The sequence below is a fragment of the Esox lucius genome, chromosome 17 (genome assembly GCF_011004845.1).
Source record: "Esox lucius isolate fEsoLuc1 chromosome 17, fEsoLuc1.pri, whole genome shotgun sequence".
Classification (NCBI taxonomy): domain Eukaryota; kingdom Metazoa; phylum Chordata; class Actinopteri; order Esociformes; family Esocidae; genus Esox; species Esox lucius.
The window spans coordinates 35,419,107-35,443,231 of NC_047585.1; the positions used below are offsets into that span (position 1 = coordinate 35,419,107).

Here is a 24,125-nt window from a genome sequence, read left to right on the forward strand (position 1 = left end):
GTGTAGTGTGGGTATGGGTGTGTGTGTGGGGGGGGGGGGGGTCTGTGTGTAGTGTCTGTGTGTCTGTGTGTGTCTGTGTGTAGTGTGGGTATGTGTGTGTGTGTGTGTGTGTGTGGGGGGGTGTCTTTGTGTAGTGTGTGTGTGTGTGTGTGAACCTGTGTGCTAAGGGGCTGTCCATTGCGTAGCCAGCGTATGGAGGGTCTTGGTTTCCCAGCAGCCACACAGGTCCAGTGCAGCTCGGAGCTGATCTCCACCTCAGAGTCACTCATCACCTGCAGCCACTCTGGCTGGGCTGAGAGGAGACACACAGGCACAGCGAGGTGCTGTTCAACACGGCCGTTCACTCACATTTACAGCCAACGCCTTCTGCTTTGTGCTGCTGGACATTAAATAGGGTTATGATGATCGTAAACTTAGTTGTTTTTCAGTGTCTAGGATGAGTGTGTTGTGCGTGTGTGGGTGTGTGAGTGAGCGTTGTACCTTGTACAATGATGCGTCCCTGGTGTGTATCGCGGCCCTCAGAGTTGTAGGCTTCACACTCATAAATGCCCTCGTCATCAAAGGTAATCTCAGGCAGAGTCAGGATGGGGCCCTCTGCACTGGCCCCGGCCTTAGACGGCAACAGACCCTCCACCTTCCTCCAACGCAACTTCGGGACGGGACTTGGGGAGGAAACAACAGAAGTGGGGGATAAGGATGACAAGGATGGAGGTGAACAGGAGGAGGTCGTGGAGGAGAGAGTGATGAAGGTGGGGTGGAGGAGAGAGGGATGGAGGTGGGTAGGAGGCAGGGGAGTGGAGGAGAGAGGGATGGAGGTAGGGGAGGTGGGAGTGATGAAGGTGTGGTGGAGGAGAGAGGGATGGAGGTGGGGAGGAGGCAGGGGAGGACAGAGGAATGGATGGAGGGGAGGTGAGAGTGATGAAGGTGGGGTGGAGGAGAGAGGGATGGAGGTGGGGAGGAGTGAGGGGAGGACAGAGGAATGGATGGAGCGGAGGTGAGAGTGATGAAGGTGGGTTGGAGGAGAGAGGGATGGAGGTGGGGAGGAGTGAGGGGAGGACAGAGGAATGGATGGAGCGGAGGTGAGAGTGCCCCCAGTACGACAGGTAAGAACCGACCACGTCAGGGACTTACTTTCCATAGGCAAAGCATTCCAGGTTGGTGTTCTGTCCAGCCAGGGCATATGTCTCTGTTTGGAAACGTACTTTGATAGCAGGAGCAGACCTCCTGGGGTTGGCTGTGGTGAACAGAGAGGACATAGCAGATGTTAAGTTAATTGTAGCCTATACCTAATAAGTATTCACTCTTACAGGGGAAAATATAGCATTTTATTATTTCTAGTTCACTGTCACCGAAATATCAATTGAAAGTATCAAAAACTTTGATAATAGTAAAATGCTGTGTAAAAGTAAACGTGTGTCAGAGGCCTAACTCGTGGGGGGGGACACGAACACGCAGAAACACACACTGCAGTACCATCTGGTTGAACAGTTAGTTGGCTAGGCTTGCTGAAGGTGCTCTTGGTGCTGATGTCCAGGTTGATGGTGGTGAAGCAGAAGTAGTTTCCGGCATCGTTAGGCTCTGCCTTGGCCAGGTAAAGGTTACCTGTTACCTGGGAAATGAACCACCGACCCCCGTCGGACTTCACAAAGTTGGGAAACTCATTGATGAACCAACGGTAGGACAGAGCTAACGACAGGAGAGAAAAGAGGACAGTAAGAGGACAGTAATAAAGACCAGAGGAAGAGAGAAAGACTTCCAAAAAGCAGTTTGTGAGTGTGTTTGCAAGTTATGTTCATGGTTAAGGTTAGGTACCTGAGGTAATGTGATAGGGGTTAGGGTTAAGGTTAGGTACCTGGGGTAATGTGATAGGGGTTAGGGTTAAGGTTAGGTACCTGGGGTAATGTGATAGGGGTTAGGGTTAAGGTTAGGTACCTGGGGTAATGTGATAGGGGTTAAGGGTAAGGTTAGGTACCTGGGGTAATGTGATAGGGGTTAGGGTTAGGTACCTGGGGTAATGTGGTAGGGGTTAGGGTTAAGGTTAGGTACCTGGGGTAATGTGATAGGGGTTAGGGTTAAGGTTAGGTACCTGGGGTAATGTGGTAGGGGTTAGGGTTAAGGTCAGGTACCTGGGGTAATGTGGTAGGGGTTAGGGTTAAGGTTAGGTACCTGGGGTAATGTGATAGGGGTTAGGGTTAAGGTTAGGTACCTGGGGTAATGTGGTAGGGGTTAGGGTTAAGGTTAGGTACCTGGGGTAATGTGGTAGGGGTTAGGGTTAGGTACCTGGGGTAATGTGGTAGGGGTTAGGGTTAAGGTTAGGTACCTGGGGTAATGTGGTAGGGGTTAGGGTTAAGGTTAGGTACCTGGGGTAATGTGGTAGGGGTTAGGGTTAAGGTTAGGTACCTGGGGTAATGTGGTAGGGGTTAGGGTTAGGTACCTGGGGTAATGTGGTAGGGGTTAGGGTTAAGGTTAGGTACCTGGGGTAATGTGGTAGGGGTTAGGGTTAGGTACCTGGGGTAATGTGGTAGGGGTTAGGGTTAAGGTCAGGTACCTGGGGTAATGTGGTAGGGGTTAGGGTTAAGGTTAGGTACCTGGGGTAATGTGATAGGGGTTAGGGTTAAGGTTAGGTACCTGGGGTAATGTGGTAGGGGTTAGGGTTAAGGTTAGGTACCTGGGGTAATGTGGTAGGGGTTAGGGTTAGGTACCTGGGGTAATGTGGTAGGGGTTAGGGTTAAGGTTAGGTTTTGGTGTTATAGTTAAAGGTAGGGGTTAGAGGCATGGTTAGAGGTAGGAGTTACAGTAGGGAACATTACATTTTATATTGGAATAATATTTGGGGGGAGATGTGTAGTTTGTGCACGTACCTGGGTAGTGGGCAGGGGGCTGACATGCCAGGAAAGCACCCGCTCCCTCAAACGCTGTCTGGGGGCTACGGCCTTCCCCAGGGAAGTCATGGAGGTCTGGAAAAAAATCGGATTCACATAACAAACTAAACATAATAGGAAAAATAAATAAAACCACTTTGTAAAGAACATTTTTTACTTTTCACTGAGCAATTTCCGTTTGTTTCACTGTGTAAACCAATTAATGAAAGGACGTGAAGGCCACACAAAATTCTATTTGATAAATAACAGCTGCGATCCAATAAATATAGATGAACATGCACAACATGTTCTCTAGAAAACAATCTGTGTACTCACAGCCAAACTTCAGGTTAGCGGCCCGGCTGAGTATGGTACCACAGCGGTTGCTGGCCAGACACTGGTAGGAGCCTCCGTCACGACCCGACTGGGGACCACTGATCACCAAGTTACCGGCTACCAGCGTGTACCGGGGGTCCCCGACCAGAACATCCGTCCCGTTCACACGCCACCTAACGACAGCGAGGGGATGGATGTCCTAAACTGGACCTTTTCCTTGCAATGATGTCAGCCACATTCTGACTTACACACAGGGAATATTTTCCCCAGTAAACGTAACCCTTCAAAACAGTTTTTATTGGTACCTGTACAAGAATAATGTATAATAACCATTATTTAACCAGGAAAGTCACTTGAGAACAAATTCTCCATTTTAAGGACAACCTGACAGAAGGCATAATAATGTACAGCTTGTAATGTAGTATTTGTTATTCATTCCCAGTGTCCATAATGCACACAAAGTGTGTGTAAATAGACCACCTACATTTCTTTACTGAATACACTATTTATTATCAGCCTGCACATCCCACTTTATGTTGCAGCATTTCCCCAAATGTAATATATTCCATTCTGAAGGACGTATGACATTTGATAGTCCTATCTGTCTCATTAATTTGTTTCTCCTCTGTCCTTTCTTTCACTCTTTCCTTCTCTTTATGTCTATCTCTGTCTATCTCTCTTTTCCCGACTCTCTTTGGCTCTGTGTATCTGCTTTGTGTGTGTGTGTGTTTGTCCTTACCTGTAGGTAGCAGCAGGACTGGCTCTAGCCTGGCAGTTGAGAGTGACTTTGCCGTCACTGAGTCCCTCAGGGTAGATCAGACTGCCGGGCTGCTCCTCAAACACGGGCCCAGTGTCATGACCCGTTATGCACACGTCACCACCTGTCAACACACACAGCCACTCAGAGTGTCTTAATACACAAACCTGCTGCCTGTCAACACACAGCCACTCAGAGTGTCTTAATACACAAACCTGCTGCCTGTCAACACACACAGCCACTCAGAGTGTCTTAATACACAAACCTGCTGTCTGTCAACACACCGAGCAAATCAGAATCCCCCAAAACCACTTGTACTGTTATTCACTGCTGTGAGACATAAACCATTGCAAAAGTTGTTTATCTCTAGAACATTATGATAATTAAATGGAAATTAAGTGTTTTCAACAACAATACAAATCACAAAAAATCATGTTTGTTATGCCAGGTACATTCATTCTGTGCGTTGGAAGGTCAAGGTAAGAATCTGTTGAATTTTCTGATTTGCTGAGAAATGTTACAAACCACAGGAAGCATTTAATTTGATGTACTACATTTTCTTGCAGTCAGAGATTCTCTGGGATAGAGTTAATATGGCCTATTTTCCCCAATCATATGTCAGCCTGACAGAACGCCATCATTGTGTTTGCATGGCTCAGAGACAGTGGCAACATGTTTTCAGCAGGAGGACTGCCTTTGTGTGTGTGTGCAAGTTGGCGCATCCACGTCTGTGTGCGCGTGTGTCCGTAAACGTGTGTGTCTGTGAATGCGTGCGTGCGTGCACGCAAGCATTTATGTACAGTAAGTGCATGTGCTTATCTATAAAGCAGACAGCAGACACACAGGGTGGGAGGCTGGTGGGGACACGGTCTGTCCATTCTGGTAGCAGCCTCAGTGATGGGGAGAGGCAGGGAGGAGAAGGAGGCAGGGGAGGAGAAACGGGGAGGGAAAGAGGGGAGGAGGACAAGAGAGGGAGGCAGCAGAGGGGGGGTGGAGGCAGGGAAGGAAGGAGGAAAGGGGGAGAGGTGATGGGGTGCCGAGTGGTGTAAGGAGAGTTGAAGACACATGGATGAAGAGTGTAAAAAACCAGGGAGTATCGAGGTGTACTTGGAAGGTGTAGAGGTGGCGGAGAGACAATGGTGAAGGTGGAGGAGAATGAGAGGAGGCGTGGAGTGAGGAACAGCTGAGAGGAGCAGAAGGTGCTGAGAAACAGCAGCATGTTGGAGCAGACAGGAATCCTCCAGGTACACAGAGAATCCATCCATGCCACACAGCACAAATCGGTTTAGGGACGTGTCGTGAACATATGGGATTCTAACGCCCGTTCACTGTGGCACAGAATATATTCGTTAGAGACAGGAAGAGATAGAGAAATAAAAGTGAGAGATTACTTGTGTGTTTTGTGTGTGCGTGCTACCGACTTGTGAGCATTTGATACAAGCGTGCGTGTGTGTGTGTGTGTGTGTGATTCACTTCATCAGCCGACCAACAGAGCATTGATGGAGCTAATAATTACAATTTCATGGAATGTGTTCTGTCCACGGGGATTGCCTATGCATGACTGGACACTGGGCTACAGTGAAAAAGCTTGTTAATTTCAACAAAGAAACACTAGAACACATCTCCATCTATCATTCACAAAGCCGTTTAATTATTTCAACTCTGTCGCCAGTTAAAAAAAAAAAAAACGAGGGGTGGGATCTGAAGAAAATCGAATCCCTTTAGCCCCCAGGACAAAAAAAACAGCATTAAATTTTAATCTGGCCTGAAGCCACCCCCCAGATGGGCAGAACCCCTACTTTGCCTACACAGTCAACGCCCAGCCCAGCCCTCCCAACTGTCTGTCCGTAACTCATTGGTATGGACAGCGTCTGTACTGTGTGGGATGAGCGCCGGCGCCCCGCTACCGAAGCACCATTGCATACAGAGGCTGATGGTCAGTAAGGTTTTACAACCAAGCCTTTCTTTGTGGGTGTGTTCATTGTGATGGGCAGGGAGCCTGGAGTAGTAGACCATCTTAACCTACTTAGTAAATTCAGAGAGGGAATATGTAATATGTAGATGTAAAACAGTGATTTACAGAGCAGGACAGGATTCATCAGGGCATCCAGCCTGGTGGTGGGGTGTGGGGCTGAGGGCATACATATTTAAACTGCTGTGTAATGATGCCCCTTTTCATACTTTTGAAAATAGTTTGTCTTTTGGACCATTTTAGTAATTCCATTTGAGAGTGTGTTTGTTTCAATACATTTGCATAGCAGTCAAAGCAAAGACGTTTTAGAGTGAAAATCTTAAAAAACTCAAACATTAAAGCATTGAAAAATTATATTAAGAACCATGAAAAGGATTATAAGCTGAAGCCTTTAAACGTCACACAAGACAGAAGTGTTACATAAAACAATAAGTGACAAGAAACACTTGGGCAGGAGAAACAGTTGGGCAGGAGAAACAGTTGGGCAGGAGAAACAGTTGGGCAGGAGAAACAGTTAGGCAGGAGAAATAGTTGGGAAGGAGAAACAGTTGGGCAGGAGAAACAGTTGGGCAGGAGAAACAGTTGGGCAGGAGAAACAGTTGGGCAGGAGAAACTTAAACATAACAAGGGGGGCAAACGAGGAACCAGTGTGACCAGACTGAACGAGACAGGTGAAACCAATAAACCAAGCGGAACAAAACTGAACATAGAAACCAAGAAATTAGAACAGACAAGAACAAGACATAGAACATAGAAATAAATTACAGTACCCCCCCCTTCAGGCGCGGCTCCAGACGCAATACAAGAAAAGGAAAAAAGGGGAGGAGGGGCACGAAGGCGGAGGCTCCTTCTCAGGACAGGAACCGGGAATGGGAATAGGCAGAGACTCCACCCTGGTGATGGAACCAAGAACGAGAGATGGCGGAGGCTTCGCTTCGGGCCTGGGATTTGGGGCTAGGCCGGCGGTGGAGGATCGTGAGCGAGAGCAGGGGGCCGAGGAACAGGAGCAGGAGGCCGAGGACCAAGAGCAGGAGCAGGAGGCCGAGGAACGGAACAGGAGGCCAAGGACCAAGAGCGGGAGTAAGAGGCTGAGGAACAGGAGCACCAGACCAAGGAACAAGAGCGGGAGTAAAAGGCTGAGGAATGGGAGCCGGCAGAGAAAAAGGAGCGGGAGGCGGCCAAGGTACAGGAACAGGAGGGGGAGGCAGCCCCGGCCTGAGGACAATCCCCATAGTGCCCCCCAAAATTACTTTGGATTTTTTCTGGGTTGGTGGATGGGGGTCCTGCTGGGCTGGTGTTACGGCTGGTGTAGAACCAACGCTGCACCAATTAGCAGCGCCAGGAACTCCTCATATGTCCACTGCTTCCACACCTTGGTCCTGGTGTACTGGAGGTCCAGCTCCCAGCCCTCCCATCCAGCAACAAAGGGACCTGTGCCACACTGTCACAGTCCGTCTGGGCCTGCGGCATTGGGCGGATGAAAAAACAGCAGACCTGCTACATGAAGGCCCCAACTTTTTCAGGATCCCCGTGGAATTGGTCCGGGTAGGGCAGTCCGTTACACCTGCATTCTTCAAGAGTCCACCTCCACTATGTAATTTTAGACTTGGTCATTCTGTAAGGTTGTAGTAGTACTGGACACAGGCGCAGAGGTTCATGACAAATGTTCTTTAATCCAAGTAGAAATCCAAGTCATAAACGTCACACGAGAGGCATTACATGAAACAATGACAGACAAGAAACCTTGGGGCAGGAGAAACTTAAATAGGAACATAACAAGTGGCAAAAGAGGAACAGGGGAATAAACCAAGGGGAGCAAAACTAAACATAGAAACCAAGAAACTAGAACAGAAAAACATAGAACATAGATATATAACAACGTTACAACACAATTATAAGAGATTAAGGGGGAACTCCTTATTTGAACTCAAACCCTGGTCCATGTGACTGCCACTACGAAATCATGACACTATTGATACAATGAACAGGGCATTTGCCTTTCATGCTGATTAAAACCCGTTCAGCTTCCCTGCCCAGAGGTTTTCCACAACCCCAAAAAGCTAACATCTCTAAGTGTTGTACAAATGCTGTTTAGTATTATTACAAGGGCAAATATTTTATTGTTTTCCATTCACTTAACATTTAAAATACAATAAAAATGAATTACATTTATATGGCCTAAGAAACCAGATTTGGTTACATTTCTTGTAACATTTTTATATAATTTTTTCTTGCAATGGAAATTAACTCCCACCCTCCCCTTTTGACCAAAGGCTTTATGCTCAGTATGTAGTTTATATACGCCGCTCTGGGAGTCATTCATTAGAAGTATTGAAAGGGCCTGATGGATGGAGAGGGCCTAAAAGGAGAATGGAAAGGGAATAACTGACATTGGAACAAAGAGGAGAGAGAAAATTAAAAGTGTGAGGCTGAAGAAGGAGCAAAGACAACAGAGGAGAACAGATAACAGAAGGAGACAGGATAGGAGCAGAAGGTTCACATCAGATAGGAGCAGAAGGTTCACACGTCTGCCTTAGATGTTTGGTTAGGGTTGAATATAGGTATTAGGGTTAAAGGGTTAATGTTAGGATTAGGTTTTACAGTGGGGCGAATGGTACCCAAGTACCATTAGTTAATCTTACCAGTAACTGGTATGTTAGTCTGACACGTTTTGTGTTTTGCCTTCTCCTAACATTAACCCCAACTGTAACAATTCAGGATTTATACACAACGTTAACACCTAACAATTAGCCTTTTATTTGAAGTTTTTGTATTGTTATATAACCAAGTTGACTGAGAACACACTAGTGTTAACATCCTTGCTGCTGAGACAGATAAACAAATCAGTTACTGGTAAGATGAACTAATGGTACTTGGGTACCATTCGCCCCACTGTAAAACCTAATCCTAACATTAACCCTTTAACCCTAAAACAGCTAAACTAAACCCTAACACCTAAGCGTAACCCTAATACTTAAGCCCCACAATACATTGGGGGCTTGGCCCACCCTCCCGCCCTGCCTGGGACAGAAAGTACAGGGTTTTGAATGTACATGCGGAAAATGTACTCTAGCGGCCTACACGTCTACACTGTCATTATGGCAGTTAATTGTAGATGAATAGATCAGGGGCTATTTCTTTATTATTATTTTTGTTGGTCAATTTGAGATCCGGGGCTATTCATAAAAGATCAGGGGCTATAGCCCCGAACGCCCAGGCCTAACGACTCCACTGGTCACACCCAACTGTATAGATATTTACTTTTACTTAACCTGTAGTGGTTTATTTCCTCCTGGCCAAATGTTAATACACAAGTAAGGCTGTGAGAACACTTTTTGAGGAGCGTAGGAGGCACTCAATAGTAGTAGCAGAAGTAGTAATAGTAGTAGTTCTGGTGGTAGTAGTAGCAGACGTAGTAATAGTAGTAGTTCTGGTTGTAGTAGTAGCAGTAGTAGTAATAGTAGTAGTTTGGGCTATAGTAGTAGCAGTAGTAGTAATAGTAGTAGTTTGGGTTGTAGTAGTAGCAGTAGTAGTAATAGTAGTAATTTGGGCTGTAGTAATAGCAGTAGTAGTAATAGTAGTAGTTTGGGCTATTGTAGTAGCAGTTGTAGTAATAGTAGTAGTTTGGGTTGTAGTAGTAGCAGTAGTAGTAATAGTAGTAGTTTGGGTTGTAGTAGTAGCATTAGTAATAATAGTAGTAGTTTGGGCTGTAGTAGTAGCAGTTGTAGTAATACTAGTAGTTTGGGCTGTAGTAGTAATAGTAGTAGTTTTGGCTGTAGTAGTAGCAGTAGTAGTAATAGTAGTAGTAATTTTGGCTGTGGTAGTACCAGTAGTAGTAATAGTAGTAGTAGTAGTAGTAATATTAGAAGTAAAATAGGACAGGAACAGACAGAGAAAGACTAGAACAGAGGGGACAGCAGAGGAGAGGACAACAACAGGACAGGAGAAAAGGGAATCTTACCGACAGCGTAGCTCAAAGCCAAAGAGCCAAGGCTCAACAGAAACAGCATATGCCCCATTCTCACACTCAGCCCTGGACCGAACCCAATCAGAACCACACCAGGCAGAAGGAGAAGAGGCTTATCAGTGCCTGTGGGGAACAAAGACAAAGACAGATATACTCATGGTAAAACTACACAGATAGCTCTCTTACACCCTGTCTAAGCAGATACTCTTATCTATCCTTCTGAACATCCTCATAGTGCAGCATCTCTAATGTCTGTGGACTGACGAAATGTACAACAACACGACAGGATCGGTCCCAAATGGCAACCTAGTGCCTACATAGTGCAAATCCTTGACCAGAGCCTTATGGCCAATAGGGTGTCATTTGAGACTCTGGCTAGTATGCTCCAATGGTCTTATCACTGCAGTAGCTAACTCTCCTGCTGCTTCTCTAACCCAGGAGACTGTCTCCCAGTGCAGGGTGTACACTCTGTTTCATGTTACATTACAGAGGAAATACTAGGCCCCAGGGCTGACAATGGCAGCAGTCTGAGGCAACGATTTGTTTGAGTGCGTCTGTACCATTGTGTTCCAGGTTAGCATCCCAAATGCAGCGTAGCAAGAGTTAGCATGGCTGACTCCACCTACGTTCCCGACAGAGCCGGGCGAGATGTGACTCACTGGTCAATGAACAGAGCATTTGTTTGGAAAATGTGCAAGCGTTTTGATTGGTTCTTAGTTACTAGCCATTTGCACGGGCAACACCGCAAGCTTACTCATCACTTCACTATGCCAGATATTTTGTAGGTACAGTATTTCACAAAAGCGAGTACAACCCTCATATTATTGCAAATATTTCATTATATCTTTTCATGTGACAACACTGAAGAAATGACACTTTGCTACAATGTAAAGTAGTGAGTGTAAAGCTTGTATAACAGTGTAAATTTGCTGTCCCCTCAAAATAACTCAACACACAGCCATTAATGTCTAAACAAAAGTGAGTACACCCCTAAGTGAAAATGTCTAAATTGGGCCCAATTAGCCATTTTCCCTCCCAGGTGTCATGTGACTCATTAGTGTTACAAGGTCTCAGTTGTGAATGCAGATGTGTTAAATTTGGTGTTATCGCTCTCACACTCCCTCATACTGGTCACTGGAAGTTTAACATGGCACCTCATGGCAAAGAACTCTCTGAAAAAAAGAATTGTTACTCTACATAAAGATGGCCTAGGCTATAAGAAGATTGCCAAGACCCTGAAACTGAGCTGCAGCACGGTGGCCAAGACCATACAGCTTTTTAACAGGACGACCACTGCCTTGCTACAGAAGCTGAGGGTGAAGGTGATGGACTGGCCAAGCGAGTCTCCAGAACTAAACCCTATTGAACATCTGTGGGGCATCCTCAAACGGTGGAGGAGTGCAAGGTCTCTAACATCCACCAGCTCCGTGATGTCGTCATGGAGGAGTGGAAGAGGACTCCAGTGGCAACCTGTGAAGCTCTGGTGAACTCTATTCCCAAGAGGGTTAAGGCAGTGCTGGAAAATAATGGTGGCCACACAAAATTCACTGAGGGGTGTACTCACGTTGCCAGCGGTTTAAACATTAATGGCTGTGTGTTATGTTATTTTCAGGGGACAGCAAATGCACACTTATACAAGCTGGTCACTCACTACTTTGTAGCAAAGTGTAATTTCTTCAGTGCTGTCACATGAAAAGATATAATGAAATATTTACAAAAATGTGAGGGGTGTACTCACTTTTGTGAGATACTGTAAACAAATAAAGTAAACAGTTTGGTTTCATGGAGTGGTGCTTTAGTAAACATTGATGATGATTACTTCAATATGAAATAGGGATATCCCCAAAAAAGTGTGCATTGTCTTCATTATCAACCCCTCTTGCCGAGGACATGCAAACACACTTTCCAGACTCATAGTCAGGAGGACTTCAATTCCGGTGTCAGAAAGGCTAACTGAGAGTGCCCTGGTGTCTTGCCAAAGTAAATTGGCTGAGCACATTCCGGGTTGATGGCAGGGATGATTGTATAGGGTTGCCTGACAAGTTGCGTTCAAATAAGTTGTGGCGATTCAGGCCCCTGTATGCTCAATTGTGGTCCCTAGGTGTGATAAGAAGCAGAAGAGTCCTTTGCAATATTCATTGGAGGTCCCTAGAGTTTTCTCTAAAGTTAGCTGAATCTTAGTGTGATGACACAAGGCCTCAAAATTGGACATGTCTAGGTCAGTTGGTAAAGCATGCCACTTAAAATGTCAGGGTCCTGTGTTCATTTCTCTGGGAGGAGGTATGAAAATTCATGCACTCATTGCAGTAAGTCGCTCTGGATAAGAGGTCTGTTAAATGGCTTCGACAGGGAGGAAGGCAGACATTACGAAAAAGACTACATAATCGCCAGCAAAGGAGAGAGAAAACTGGTAACAGGATTGCGATTTTCTTTCCTTGGTAATGTAAAAAAGCAGCTTCAGGGAAAAATGGGTGACAGAGTTTTAGATGAATGGATGACATAGAGCTTTGTTCTGGGTTTTTAGAAGAATGGACGACATAGAGATTATTTCCATTACGATACATTTTCATAGACATAAAGAAGAAGACTATAAATTATTTTGTTTTGTAAACTTGCAGATACTGATAGCAGGAGATGCCACCCTCTGAGGTAGCGTGCGTTACATTTTCTATCGAGGGCCCCAGAGGTTTGCAAGTGTAAACACAATTCTGTCGGAACTGTATCAAATGAATCATGTTATTGACAAAACTGGTCTTAGGTTAAACATATGACTCTTTATCCACATGCAAACAGAACCTCCCATTAATTTATAATGTTGGGTCTAGTTCATTGTATTGTCTCCTTTCTCTCCCTGACTCACCCTCTCTCCTTCCATTTTACCCTGACTCACCCTCTCTCAATCCATTTCACCATTTCACCCTGACTCACCCTCTCTCCTTCCATTTCACCCTGACTCACCCTCTCTCCTTCCATTTCACCCTGACTCACCCTCTCTCAATCCATTTCACCCATTTCACCCTGACTCACCCTCTCTCAATCCATTTCACCCTGACTCACCCTCTCTCCTTCCATTTCACCCTGACTCTCCCTCTCTCAATCCATTTCACCCATTTCACCCTGACTCACCCTCTCTCAATCCATTTCACCCATTTCACCCTGACTCACCCTCTCTCCTTCCATTTCACCCTGACTCACCCTCTCTCAATCCATTTCACCCATTTCACCCTGACTCACCCTCTCGCCTTCCATTTTACCCTGACTCACCCTCTCTCCTACAATTTCACCCTGACTCACCCTCTCCTTCCATTTCACATTGACTCACCCTCTCCTTCCATTTCACCCTGACTCACTCTCTCTCCGTCCATTTCACCCTGACTCACCCTCTCTCCTTCCATTTCTTAATGACCCACCCTCCTTCAATCCTGTTTTATCTCCCTGCCTAACCCTCTTCTTGAATTTATCTGGACTTGTTTTTCAAGTGGAAGCACTGGCCAAAAACCTAGCCTCACTAAACACAGTTCCAACTAATCTAAAATCAGCTTTGCGTGGCATTGGAAAGCAATGGGAGGGTATTCATTGATAAAGTGTTTCATTCTTTTAGAATCCATTAATGGTCCAAGGACTTTCAAAGGAAACATCAATAGTATGTTCAGGTTGCAGCTAATTTCCTAGGAAGCTAAAGGTAGAATTAGACCATGAACGTGTCAGAACTTCTTTTGACAGCTGACAGCCCAATACAATCGTACACAGACCAGGAACAAGTTACTCCATGGCAGAATTCCCAGAACAGACCACACCAGCATAATCTACACTGTCAGTTTATGTGCTCCCTCTGTGTTCTCCCTCTCTCCCCAAACTGTCACCTTCTGACATTTAACAGCACTACTTACCCCGGGATACTACTGATATTAAACACAGGACAGAAAGAAAGAGATGGAGTGGGACAAAGAGATAGTCCGAGAGAGACAGCAGAGACTGCCAAAGAGACAGAAAGAGGGACAGGAACTGTGAGAGGAGAATATAAGAGACTGAGGAATATGGAGACAGAGTGAGTGAGAGAGACAAGAAAGAAAAGGAGACAGGGGTACTGAAAGAGAGGAGGGGAGAGAGAGAAGAAGGAGACCATCAGGGGCAGAGAGGGGAAGAGAAAGATAGCAATAAAGAGAGCAGAGATAGCAGCAACAGACAGAAAGCGAGCCGAGCTGAGACTGAGATATATCTCATCAAATCAGCTTACAGCTTAATGGACTGTGGAACGGAGGTAAGCAGAGCAGCATATCACATTGCTACCATGTCTGCATCACACCGTGGCCGACTAATGGACCGTACACATCTGTCGCTTGTTCAACGATCCGCTCAAAGCAGATGGAAATAGGAAATTCATTTCTTCAAATTCTTCATGTAAATTCTTTAAACTCAAAAGTCATTTCTAAAGTAGTTCCTTATGGTTTATGAATTCCACATTTAATTTGGAATTTGGAAACCATGCAGATTTTATGAAAATGTATAAAATTGGCCTTTAACACATTTTCTCATACAAAAACATTTTCTAAATAATTTGTCAGAATAGATATTCAGATGTATCATCAATCACCAATATGTTATATTTCCTTTAGAGTTTCAAACGTTTCCTTAAGAGTTTCAAACGTTCAAATGTTTTAACACTATAACAACCAAATGCCTACGCCAAATGGCCTTTAAGTTTGAAATTAAAATAAAACTACCCTCCTCCTTCCACTACTTATCCTAAATAGGCGTATATTACATTGTTCTGTTGTCGGAATTCTAAACTTAGACGATTTACCCAGTTTTTTTTTTACCCTGTTTTCCTACTTAATGCGCCAACAGCCCACGGCACTTAGCGTTGGTACCTTAATGGTACCCAGGCGCTAATCACCCCTCACTGAATGCCTGATGTCAATGGATGAATGCGCAATACTCCCAGAAGGTTGATCAGACCTTGGTTAAATTTGAATAGCTTACAAATGGCTTAATAAGACTATCATTGAAACATAATACAAACGATAAAGGCTACTTATCACACGAGATTAAGCTTATTGTGTAGGCTAATTCATTACATGTTAATCTACAAATGTATTATCCTAAAAGGTATTCATTAAACGAAATACCAAGGATAGTGTTTAGCAGTCACAACTCACTAACTGAAGAAAGATATTACAAGTTTCTGTTTTCATTTTAGGAGAAAAAGATAAACTAAATTGCACACACATCCTATCGGCTCTCTTTGAATTTTCTCTGCTTATTTTACTGAAGATTAAGATCCTACAAATGTATTAGACAAAATAATTATTCACTAGAAGAAATACCAAGGATATTTTTTAGCAGTCACCAGTCACCAATTTAACAAAGGTATTACAATTTACTGTTTTTATTTTAGGAGAAAAAGAGAAACTAAATCAGACACACATCCGATCGTCTTTCTCTGAATTTTCCCTGCTTATTTTACTGAAGATTAAGATCTTATAAATATATTAGGTTAAATAATTATTCACTAAACGAAATACCAAGGAAATAGTTTAGCAGTCAACACTCACCAATTCAACAAAGGTATTACAAGTTACTATTTTTATTTTAGGAGAAAAAGCTAAATTAAATCACACACACGTCATATCGTCTCTCTTTGATTTTTCTCTGCTTATTTTAATGAAGATTAAGAAATTGCATGTTGTTTACATTCTTTTTCAGTTTTTACATGTACAGTGGGGAGAACAAGTATTTGATACACTGCCGATTTTGCAGGTTTTCCCACTTACAAAGCATGTAGAAGTCTGTTATTTTTATCATAGGTACTCTTCAACTGTGAGTGACGGAATCTAAAACAAAAATCCAGAAAATCACATTGTATGATTTTTAAGTAATTAATTAGCATTTTATTGCATGACATAAGTATTTGATACATCAGAAAAGCAGAACTTAATATTTGGTACAGAAACCTTTGTTTGTAATTACAGAGATCATACGTTTCCTGTAGTTCTTGACTAGGTTTGCACACACTGAAGTAGGGATTTTGGCCCACTCCTCCATACAGACCTTCTCCAGATCCTTCACTTTCAGCTCCCTTCAAAGATTTTCTTTTAGGTTCAGGTCTGGAGACTGGCTAGGCTATTCCAGGACCTAGAGATGCTTCTTACTGAGCCACTCCTTAGTTGCCCTGGCTGTGTGTTTCGGGTCGTTGTCATGCTGGAAGACCCAGCCACGACCCATCTTCAATGCTCTTACTGAGGGAAGGAGGTTGTTGGACAAGATCTCGCGATACATGGCCCCATTCATCCTCCCCTCAATATGGTGCAGTCGTCCTGTCCCCTTTGCAGAAAACCATCCCCAAAGAATGATGTTTCCACCTCCATGCTTCATGGTTGGGATGTGTTCTTGGGGTTGTACTCATCCTTCTTCTTCCTCCAAACACGGCGAGTGGAGTTTAGACCAAAAAGCTCTATTTTTGTCTCATCAGACCACATGACCTTCTCCCATTCCTCCTCTGGATCATCCAGATGGTCATTGGCAAACTTCAGACGGGCCTGGACATGCGCTGGCTTGAGCAGGGGGACCTTGCGTGTGCTGCAGGATTTTAAACCAAGACGGCGTAGTGTGTTACTAATGGTTTTCTTTGAGACTGTGGTCCCAGCTCTCTTCAGGTCTTTGACCAGGTCCTGCCGTGTAGTTCTGGGCTGATCCCTCACCTGCCTCACGATCATTGATGCCCCACGAGGTGAGATCTTGCATGGAGCCCCAGACCGAGGGAGACTAACCGTCATTTTCTAATAATTGCGCCAACAGTTGTTGCCTTCTCACCAAGCTGCTTGCCTATTGTCTTGTAGCCCATCCCAGCCTTGTGCAGGTCTACAATTTTATCCCTGATGTCCTTACACAGCTCTCTGGTCTTGGCCATTGTGGAGAGGTTGGAGTCTGTTTGATTGAGTGTGTGTACAGGTGTCTTTTATACAGGTAACGAGTTCAAACAGGTGCAGTTAATACAGGTAATGAGTGGAGAACAGGAGGGCTTCTTAAAGAAAAACTAAAAGGTCTGTGAGAGCCGCAATTCTTACTGGTTGGTAGGTGATCAAATACTTATGTCATGCAATAAAATGCATAATAATTATAAAAAAATCATGCAATGTGACTCCATGCATTTTTTTTAGATTTCGTCTCTCACAATTAAAGTGTACTTATGATAAAAATTACAGACCTCTACATGCTTTGTAAGTAGCAAAATCGGCAAAATCGGCAGTGTATCAAATACCTGTTCTCCCCACTGTACATGTCTACCTTGGGAACCTAGTCTAATGAATCTAATGAATAGCAAGTGAATAGCAATGATATCAATGGATGAAGGGGCGATAACCCCCTCATCCACCCGGATACACCTAGGCATGTGACTGAAGTGTGATGATGAGGGTAGAAAGTGTCTATAATCTGAACTCGGTGAGCAAGTCAGACACAATTTACAGCGTTTAGTTCACAATGGCAAACCAAACCAGAAGATTTGACGCCCTGACAGCATTGCAAATTCTGCAAGATTTAGATGAGATGGAGTCAGATGGAGGATCAGAAATAGATCCTGAAATCGACGAGTCGGTTGCCGGGTCTTCATCTGATTCAGATATTGAACCGCCAGCACCAATGTCTGAGCCTCCTTGCAAAAAAAATAAGAAACTAACCAACGGCGACCCCAAATTCCACTGTGAGACAGGAGTCTGGAAGAGACAGCATGATTTGGGTAAAATTAATTTTATCAACTTTCTCAATTTTATTTCTACGAATAGGCTGTAGCCTATGTGTTATTAATTCTTTGAAATGTATAATTTTTATCAAGCAATCGTGCTTTAGGCCTATATAGACTATTGATGCGCATATCCTTTGATTGTCGCTAATGTCTAATGTCTCTTATTTTACGTTGTACATCAAAATGAAAACTAAATACTAAAGGATTTATCTTTGAATAATTGAAGGGTTGAGTAATTTATTTATTTTTGACATTTATAGGGCCTAGTAAACTAATTAAAATACTATAGCCCGTGTTCTTAAAAATAATCGTTCTTTGTATTCTTTTATTTGTTTTTTTTTCATATGATAAATAGAAAGACATTCTTGTATTTTTCAAATTAATTTACCATTTAAAACTAATTCTGTAATTCATTATTTTTTATACTTCTATATAGTTTGAGGACGACTAAGTAGATTAACTGATGCTCTGGCTGCTAATAGGGATGATTCGTATGCTAATGACACCAAATGGCGTTTGGCTCGGCGGTTATAGGGGGTCAAAAAGGCCTGGGGGTTCTAGTTTAAACCCATATTTGACAAATGTTCATAATTTCAGTTTTATCAGTAACTGAAGTCCTTAACCCAAAAATTACACAGAATTCTTACCTTGAAACGTTTAATTGAAGCGTGTGTCCATTGCAGACAAAAGAACTGCGAAATGTTGACAATAATTCACAGAGTGTAACTAATGTAGTTATTATTTTATAGCCCAATGGTGGTGTCAGTCGGGTAAACAGTGAACTTCAAAAATATTTAGACAGAGACATCTTTTGGGGGGGGTATTCTTATACAAAACATCAGTGAAAGCCATAGACTCTCTGCTTTCAAGGGTTATAAGGAAATGTCTATAATCAACACATATGGAGCTATTTGAAACAGAAGTGATTATTTTCAATTCACATGTCTGGAAACACTGACGTGACGAAAAAAAAAATGTATTGTCTAAATGAAGGCATATTCTTAAAGACTGTAGAGTCAAGGACCCTTGTTTGTTTTGTAATTGAACAAGACTCCTGTAGATGCAGGTGAATCAGCGCAGGCAATTTGATGCAGCTGATGATTTCCAAGCAGAACCTTATTACCGAATTAGTATCTACATCTGCCATCATCCAGATGCACCACATTTAGCAATCAAGCCAACCTCAACTGAACAAGACACCCCTCTGTGTCGCAAAGTGAAATGTTCCTGTAAATTGCTCCAGATGACTTGCTGTATCAGAGTAAAATCGGCCCAGTGTTTAGTCAGTGCAGACCCTTTCCATTTCTGTGTACAGTGCTGTGGAACAGGGTAAGTCAACCACAACTCCTTCCCTCTCATCTCTCCTCTCCTCCTTCCTCTCCTCTCCTCCTTCCTCTCCTCTCCTCCTTCCTATCCTCTCCTCTACAATTATTTTCATTCTTTCCCTCTTCTGTTCCCCTCTCTTCTATGATCTCCTCTCCTCCTCCCTTCTCACTGCTCTCGTAATTGGAACTCTTCTATATACTGTCAGATAGCAGTAATGGAACCAGCGCTGTTCCACTCAAGAAGGGAGTGGTCCCTCCCAAGGGCAGTGATCCAGGACCCTCTCCAAAACCTTAATCATAAGCGGGGAAAACTCAAAACTGACCAAATCAGTGTCTACCAGACCTAGGGGGAAATTAATCTTTGTCAACGGTCCGGCACTCAGGTGAATAATTGTTGGCTCTTTCTAGTCCCAGTAACCTAACCAAAGCCCTCATATCTACAGTTTCAGGTTCTAGTAACCTAACCAAAGTCCTCATATCTACAGTTTCAGGTTCTAGTAACCTAACCAAAGTCCTCATATCTACAGTTTCAGGTTCTAGTAACCTAACCAAAGCCCTCATATCTACAGTTTCAGGTTCTAGTAACCTAACCAAAGGACTATGTATGTTCTGTTTCTAGTACTATGCGTTGTTTATGATAACCTTTTTTTAAAACGAGTATGGCTCTGATCACCAAGTCCCAGATTGGTGATTTTACATGCCAGAGTGAGTATGACACTGTATAAACATTAACTTCTCTAGCATGAGGCAGTACCTTGCTAGCTTTTTTGCTATTGAGGTTTTTTACACAGCCTAGGCTCCAGAACACCAGCATCTCAAAACACCCACACCTTAAAACACCAGTACAGCGAAACAGCAGTTCCACAGAACACCACTTCCACAGAACACCAGCACCACAACACCAGCACCGGATCACCAGCCCAGCAAAACACCAGCCCAGCAGAACACCAGCCCAGCAAAACACCAGCACCGTAGAACACCAGCACCGCAGAACACCAGCACCACAACACCAGCACCACAACACCAGCACCAGAACACCAGCACTGCAGAACACCAGCCCAGCAGAACACCAGCCCAGCAGAACACCAGCACCACAGAACACCAGCCCAACAAAATACCAGCACTGCAGAACACCAGCCCAACAAAATACCAGCACCGCAGAACACCAGCACCGACAGCTGAACCATCCATGTTTGGTATGAGGTTGGTGAATTAGGAGATGTTTAGCAAAGGTCCATGTAGTGGTTGAATTAGCAGCTTCCTTACAGAATGAGCACCTCCTACCACACAACAACAATATTTGGTGTATGTGATACACCAGTAAACAAATCAACATCCACCTCCGGCCTTACCTCACCGACTGTCGGGAGCATGTCTAGTGAATCACCCTGCCTGAAACAAAGGGCAGCAGTCGACCGTATGTGCATTAGAAACACATGCGTGCACACACACACATGCACAGATTCTGAAACTCAAATCCTCACTTCGTGTGAGTGTCTCTGAAGGATGGTTATAGACTCTACGTTTTGAGCACCACTCGGACACTCTGACTCTCCTCATTGTTGTTTCAGTCTGCTGTACGGCAGGGCTCTTAGCAGCCTCTTGGTTACCAACACACACGCTGTCTGTAGCGGCTCTCTTGGTGGCCCCTCGGTTGTCCCCCATTATCTACACACTCTCTGCCACGCAGTATTCCGTCCTGGTGTTGTGTCTGTGTTCTGGCTGAGTGGTTAACACTGTCTCCACTTGAGTGTGGTGAAGTGTGCGTCTGATTGCCGGAGTAGTCTTGGCTGCTGTCTCTCTTCTGGCCCCTGATGTTATAACCTTTATTTTACCAGGCTGCTATACCAAGAACAAGTTCAAATTTACAGCAACGACCTGGGAGCAATTAGGGTAAGCTGCCTTGCTCAGGGACAAAACCAGAGGGTTATTCACCTAACATCACATGACCTTTTTTTTAATTGTATCAGTAATGTTGTCTGAGCATGTCGTGAAATCCTGAAATCTCCCGACAGTGTTCAGAAAGCATCGCAGTGCTTGTCCCCAAAACCAACTGAGACTGACGTCACCGTCGCCATGCCTACTATCATCCATCTACATTTGGTTATTAAACACCAGTCTCAAGCCGAGAACAGTCTCATTGATTTAAAGGGTTTCGAATTATGCTATTCAGGTGATGAACAGGGTGCCAAAAATTTTGTGGGCTATGGCATAACACCCTGAAACATATCCTTGGAGATAATAATCATAATAGCAACAGTAAAATACTAATAAGAATTGTTAACAGTCTCTGGATGTATGACAGGTAAATTAAACCACCCTTAACGAATCTCTGGGTTTCCTTTGTATTTACTTGTATTTATATATAAGGTATACACAAAGAAAACACCCTGCAGGGCCCCCTAATCGTAATTAGAAGTTGAACAGGTGTTCACATTCATTGCTCCCAGTAGGAGGGGTTGTATTCCCACGTTTCTCAGAGGGTGTGAGCGTGGTTCATGACACTTGTACACGGACGGCAGTTAGATACTCAGATACCTCTCCTTCACCACACTTACAGATCACATCCAAAAAAAGGAGCCACGACAGCGCTCACCTTCTCTCCCCACTATCTCTCCAGCATTTCCTTGTCCCTTCTCCTCCATCCCTCCATCTCCCATCCCTCCATCCCTTTGAAGTTGTCACGCTCCATAAAAGAGGGAAGGACTGCCTGAGGCCACGGAGCTTTTAGCTCAGCCCAGACATCTGCTGACGGGACACACACTCCCACAAGGACCACACACACACACACACACATGCACGTGCACACACACACAAAGGACACTTTGAAATGGCACTAACCACCCCAGGTGGGCTGCTGGATAGACAACTCTGAGCGGGAGAGGGCAGGGTTAGAGGAAGAAGGAGGAAGGAGTGAGGAGGAGAGGGGAGGGGTAAAGAGAAGAGGAGAAAGGAGCTAGGAAGAGAGGCAGCAGTAGAGGAGGCAGGTTTAAAGGAGGAATGAGTTAGGAGGAGAGGAGGAAGTAACGAGGGGGGGTGGTTTGAGGAGGAGGCGAGGAAGGAGTGAAGAGAAGGGGAGGGGTAGAAGAGAGCAGGAAGAAGGAGTGAAGTGAAGGGGGAGGTGTAGAGGAGAGCAGGAAGAAGGAGTGAAGTGAAGGGGGAGGTGTAGAGGAGGGTAGGGAGGAGGAGTGAAGTGAAGGGGGAGGTGTAGAGGAGGGTAGGGAGGAGGAGTGAAGTGAAGGGGGAGGTGTAGAGGAGGGTAGGGAGGAGGAGTGAAGTGAAGGGGGAGGTGTAGAGGAGGGTAGGGAGGAGGAGTGAAGTGAAGGGGGAGGTGTAGAGGAGGGTAGGGAGGAGGAGTGAAGTGAAGGGGGAGGTGTAGAGGAGTGTAGGGAAGAGGAGTGAAGAGGGAAGTGGACTGACTCACAGGGAAACCAGAGGACAACACCCTTATTTATTGAAGGTATTTTTGATCAGCTAAGATGGCCCCAGACCTGCCATATCCTCTGGGGTGACAACTAATATCCTGTCTATTCTGGTTGTAGGGCGATGACACACACACACACACACACCGATAACCATCTCTTTAGCAGGTGTTTGATGAGAAAGCAGAGTCCCTGCCGGTCCACCTGAGAACATCAAACACAACACTGATCTATGCCTTAAACCCATCTGTGAGATGAACTGTGGCTTCTACATCACACACCTCTCTGAATACCATACACACATTCCCACCTGCGTACACACACGCTCGCTCACTCACACACACACGCCCTGATCCTTCCGTGTTGATTCAGAGATAGAGAGGCTTGAAGATGGAGATGGCTGATATTGCAGTGTGAGACGACAGCCACTGACAGCGTGACTAGAATCATAACAGTGTCGTCACATCAGATTCACGCAAACACACAAACACACGTGTACACACAAACAGACAAAAGGTAAAGGGATTATTACCACACTGATTCACAAAGGCCAAGGACAGTCTAGCTATGAACTCACAAGTAAATCTGTAAATAACTGTAGATTTCAACACCTAAAGACTAAATACCCTAAAATTTCACAGCTGTGAGATGTAACACCTCAGATAGTTGTAAAGTCCCCGTAGCAGTATTCTGCACACGCACGTTCTCCGGGGAAAAAGGAATTCAAACTGACTTGATAACACTTTAAACGGTGTCACTGTAATTCACATTCTATTGGACTTGTAAATCTGACAAACAAAACACATACATTGCTAGCCTGCAGACAGGCGTGCAAACATAGACACACACACATGATCATATACTCACTGGCCTTCCCTGACTCATGGCTTCTCCCTAGACTATTTCTCTTGCTCCATCTTTCTCAAACTCTCCCTGTCACACACTTTCTCCACCTCTCTCACAGTGTGCAGCTGAACTTCTCCCCACCTCCTCAACTCCCCACCCCAGGGTGTACAGTGGTGTGTGTACCACATTTGTCTCAGTGTCTGGCCCTGGGCATCCCAGAACGGTAGGCACTGACACGGACAGACACAATGCACTGAGACTTCAGCCAAGACCAAGTCTGAGGTAATGCACACACAAACACACACACACACACACACACACACAAGTTTGGAAAACATCCACAAACAGACACACACACACACACAAACGGACATTCAAGCCCACACAGAGCAGACCGAGAGGCAGCAGGCTCTGTTTCGGTCATGCATTATGTATTTGGTCACTCTAGGGTGTCACTGGGGGGGTCTCCAACCAGATTCAACTCTAACCAGAAGATTAGAGGGTATTCCGCATTCAAACTGATGGGCACACACACACTCACACACACAGACACACACACACACAGACCGGTATTATACTTGTGAAGATTTAAACTGCTGCCAGTTGTACACTTTTACTGCTGCGGGATTGGCTCGGGCCCACTGCTCTTTCAAAACTCTCTCCTCTTCATCTTTTACCCATTCCTTTAAATAAACACGTAAATGCCTGGAAATATATCTTGATAATGATAAAAGCCGAAAATTAACCCTAAGCCACAGATAACCGACAAACTATCCTCACTTCTAACTGTCCTTGGGTTACTATTATGTGTGATAGTAACACACACACACACCCATAACACCGTCCTTCCCAACACACACACACACGCACGCACTAACAGCTTCCAAGGCTAAGT

The 24,125-nt window shown here is 44.6% G+C and overlaps 1 protein-coding gene across 4 annotated transcripts in view; it reads right to left on the reverse strand.

The window, feature by feature from the left end:
• cntn2 (contactin 2) overlaps positions 1 to 24,125 on the reverse strand; it is a 59,091-nt gene that overhangs the window by 19,254 nt on the left and 15,712 nt on the right. For 3 of the 4 annotated variants that reach the window (XM_020055927.2, XM_010881110.4, XM_020055926.2), the window contains 8 exons: positions 9,888 to 10,016; positions 3,937 to 4,078; positions 3,198 to 3,370; positions 2,862 to 2,957; positions 1,474 to 1,686; positions 1,132 to 1,234; positions 481 to 662; positions 156 to 292 (listed from right to left, as the gene is read on the reverse strand). In XM_020055927.2, the coding sequence (XP_019911486.2) occupies positions 156 to 292; positions 481 to 662; positions 1,132 to 1,234; positions 1,474 to 1,686; positions 2,862 to 2,957; positions 3,198 to 3,370; positions 3,937 to 4,078; positions 9,888 to 9,945 (1,104 nt within the window). In that variant the 5' untranslated portion in view covers positions 9,946 to 10,016. Of the gene's footprint in view, positions 1 to 155; positions 293 to 480; positions 663 to 1,131; positions 1,235 to 1,473; positions 1,687 to 2,861; positions 2,958 to 3,197; positions 3,371 to 3,936; positions 4,079 to 9,887; positions 10,017 to 23,251; positions 23,342 to 24,125 lie in introns of those variants that run through there. The other variant, XM_020055928.2, reaches the window with a different exon arrangement.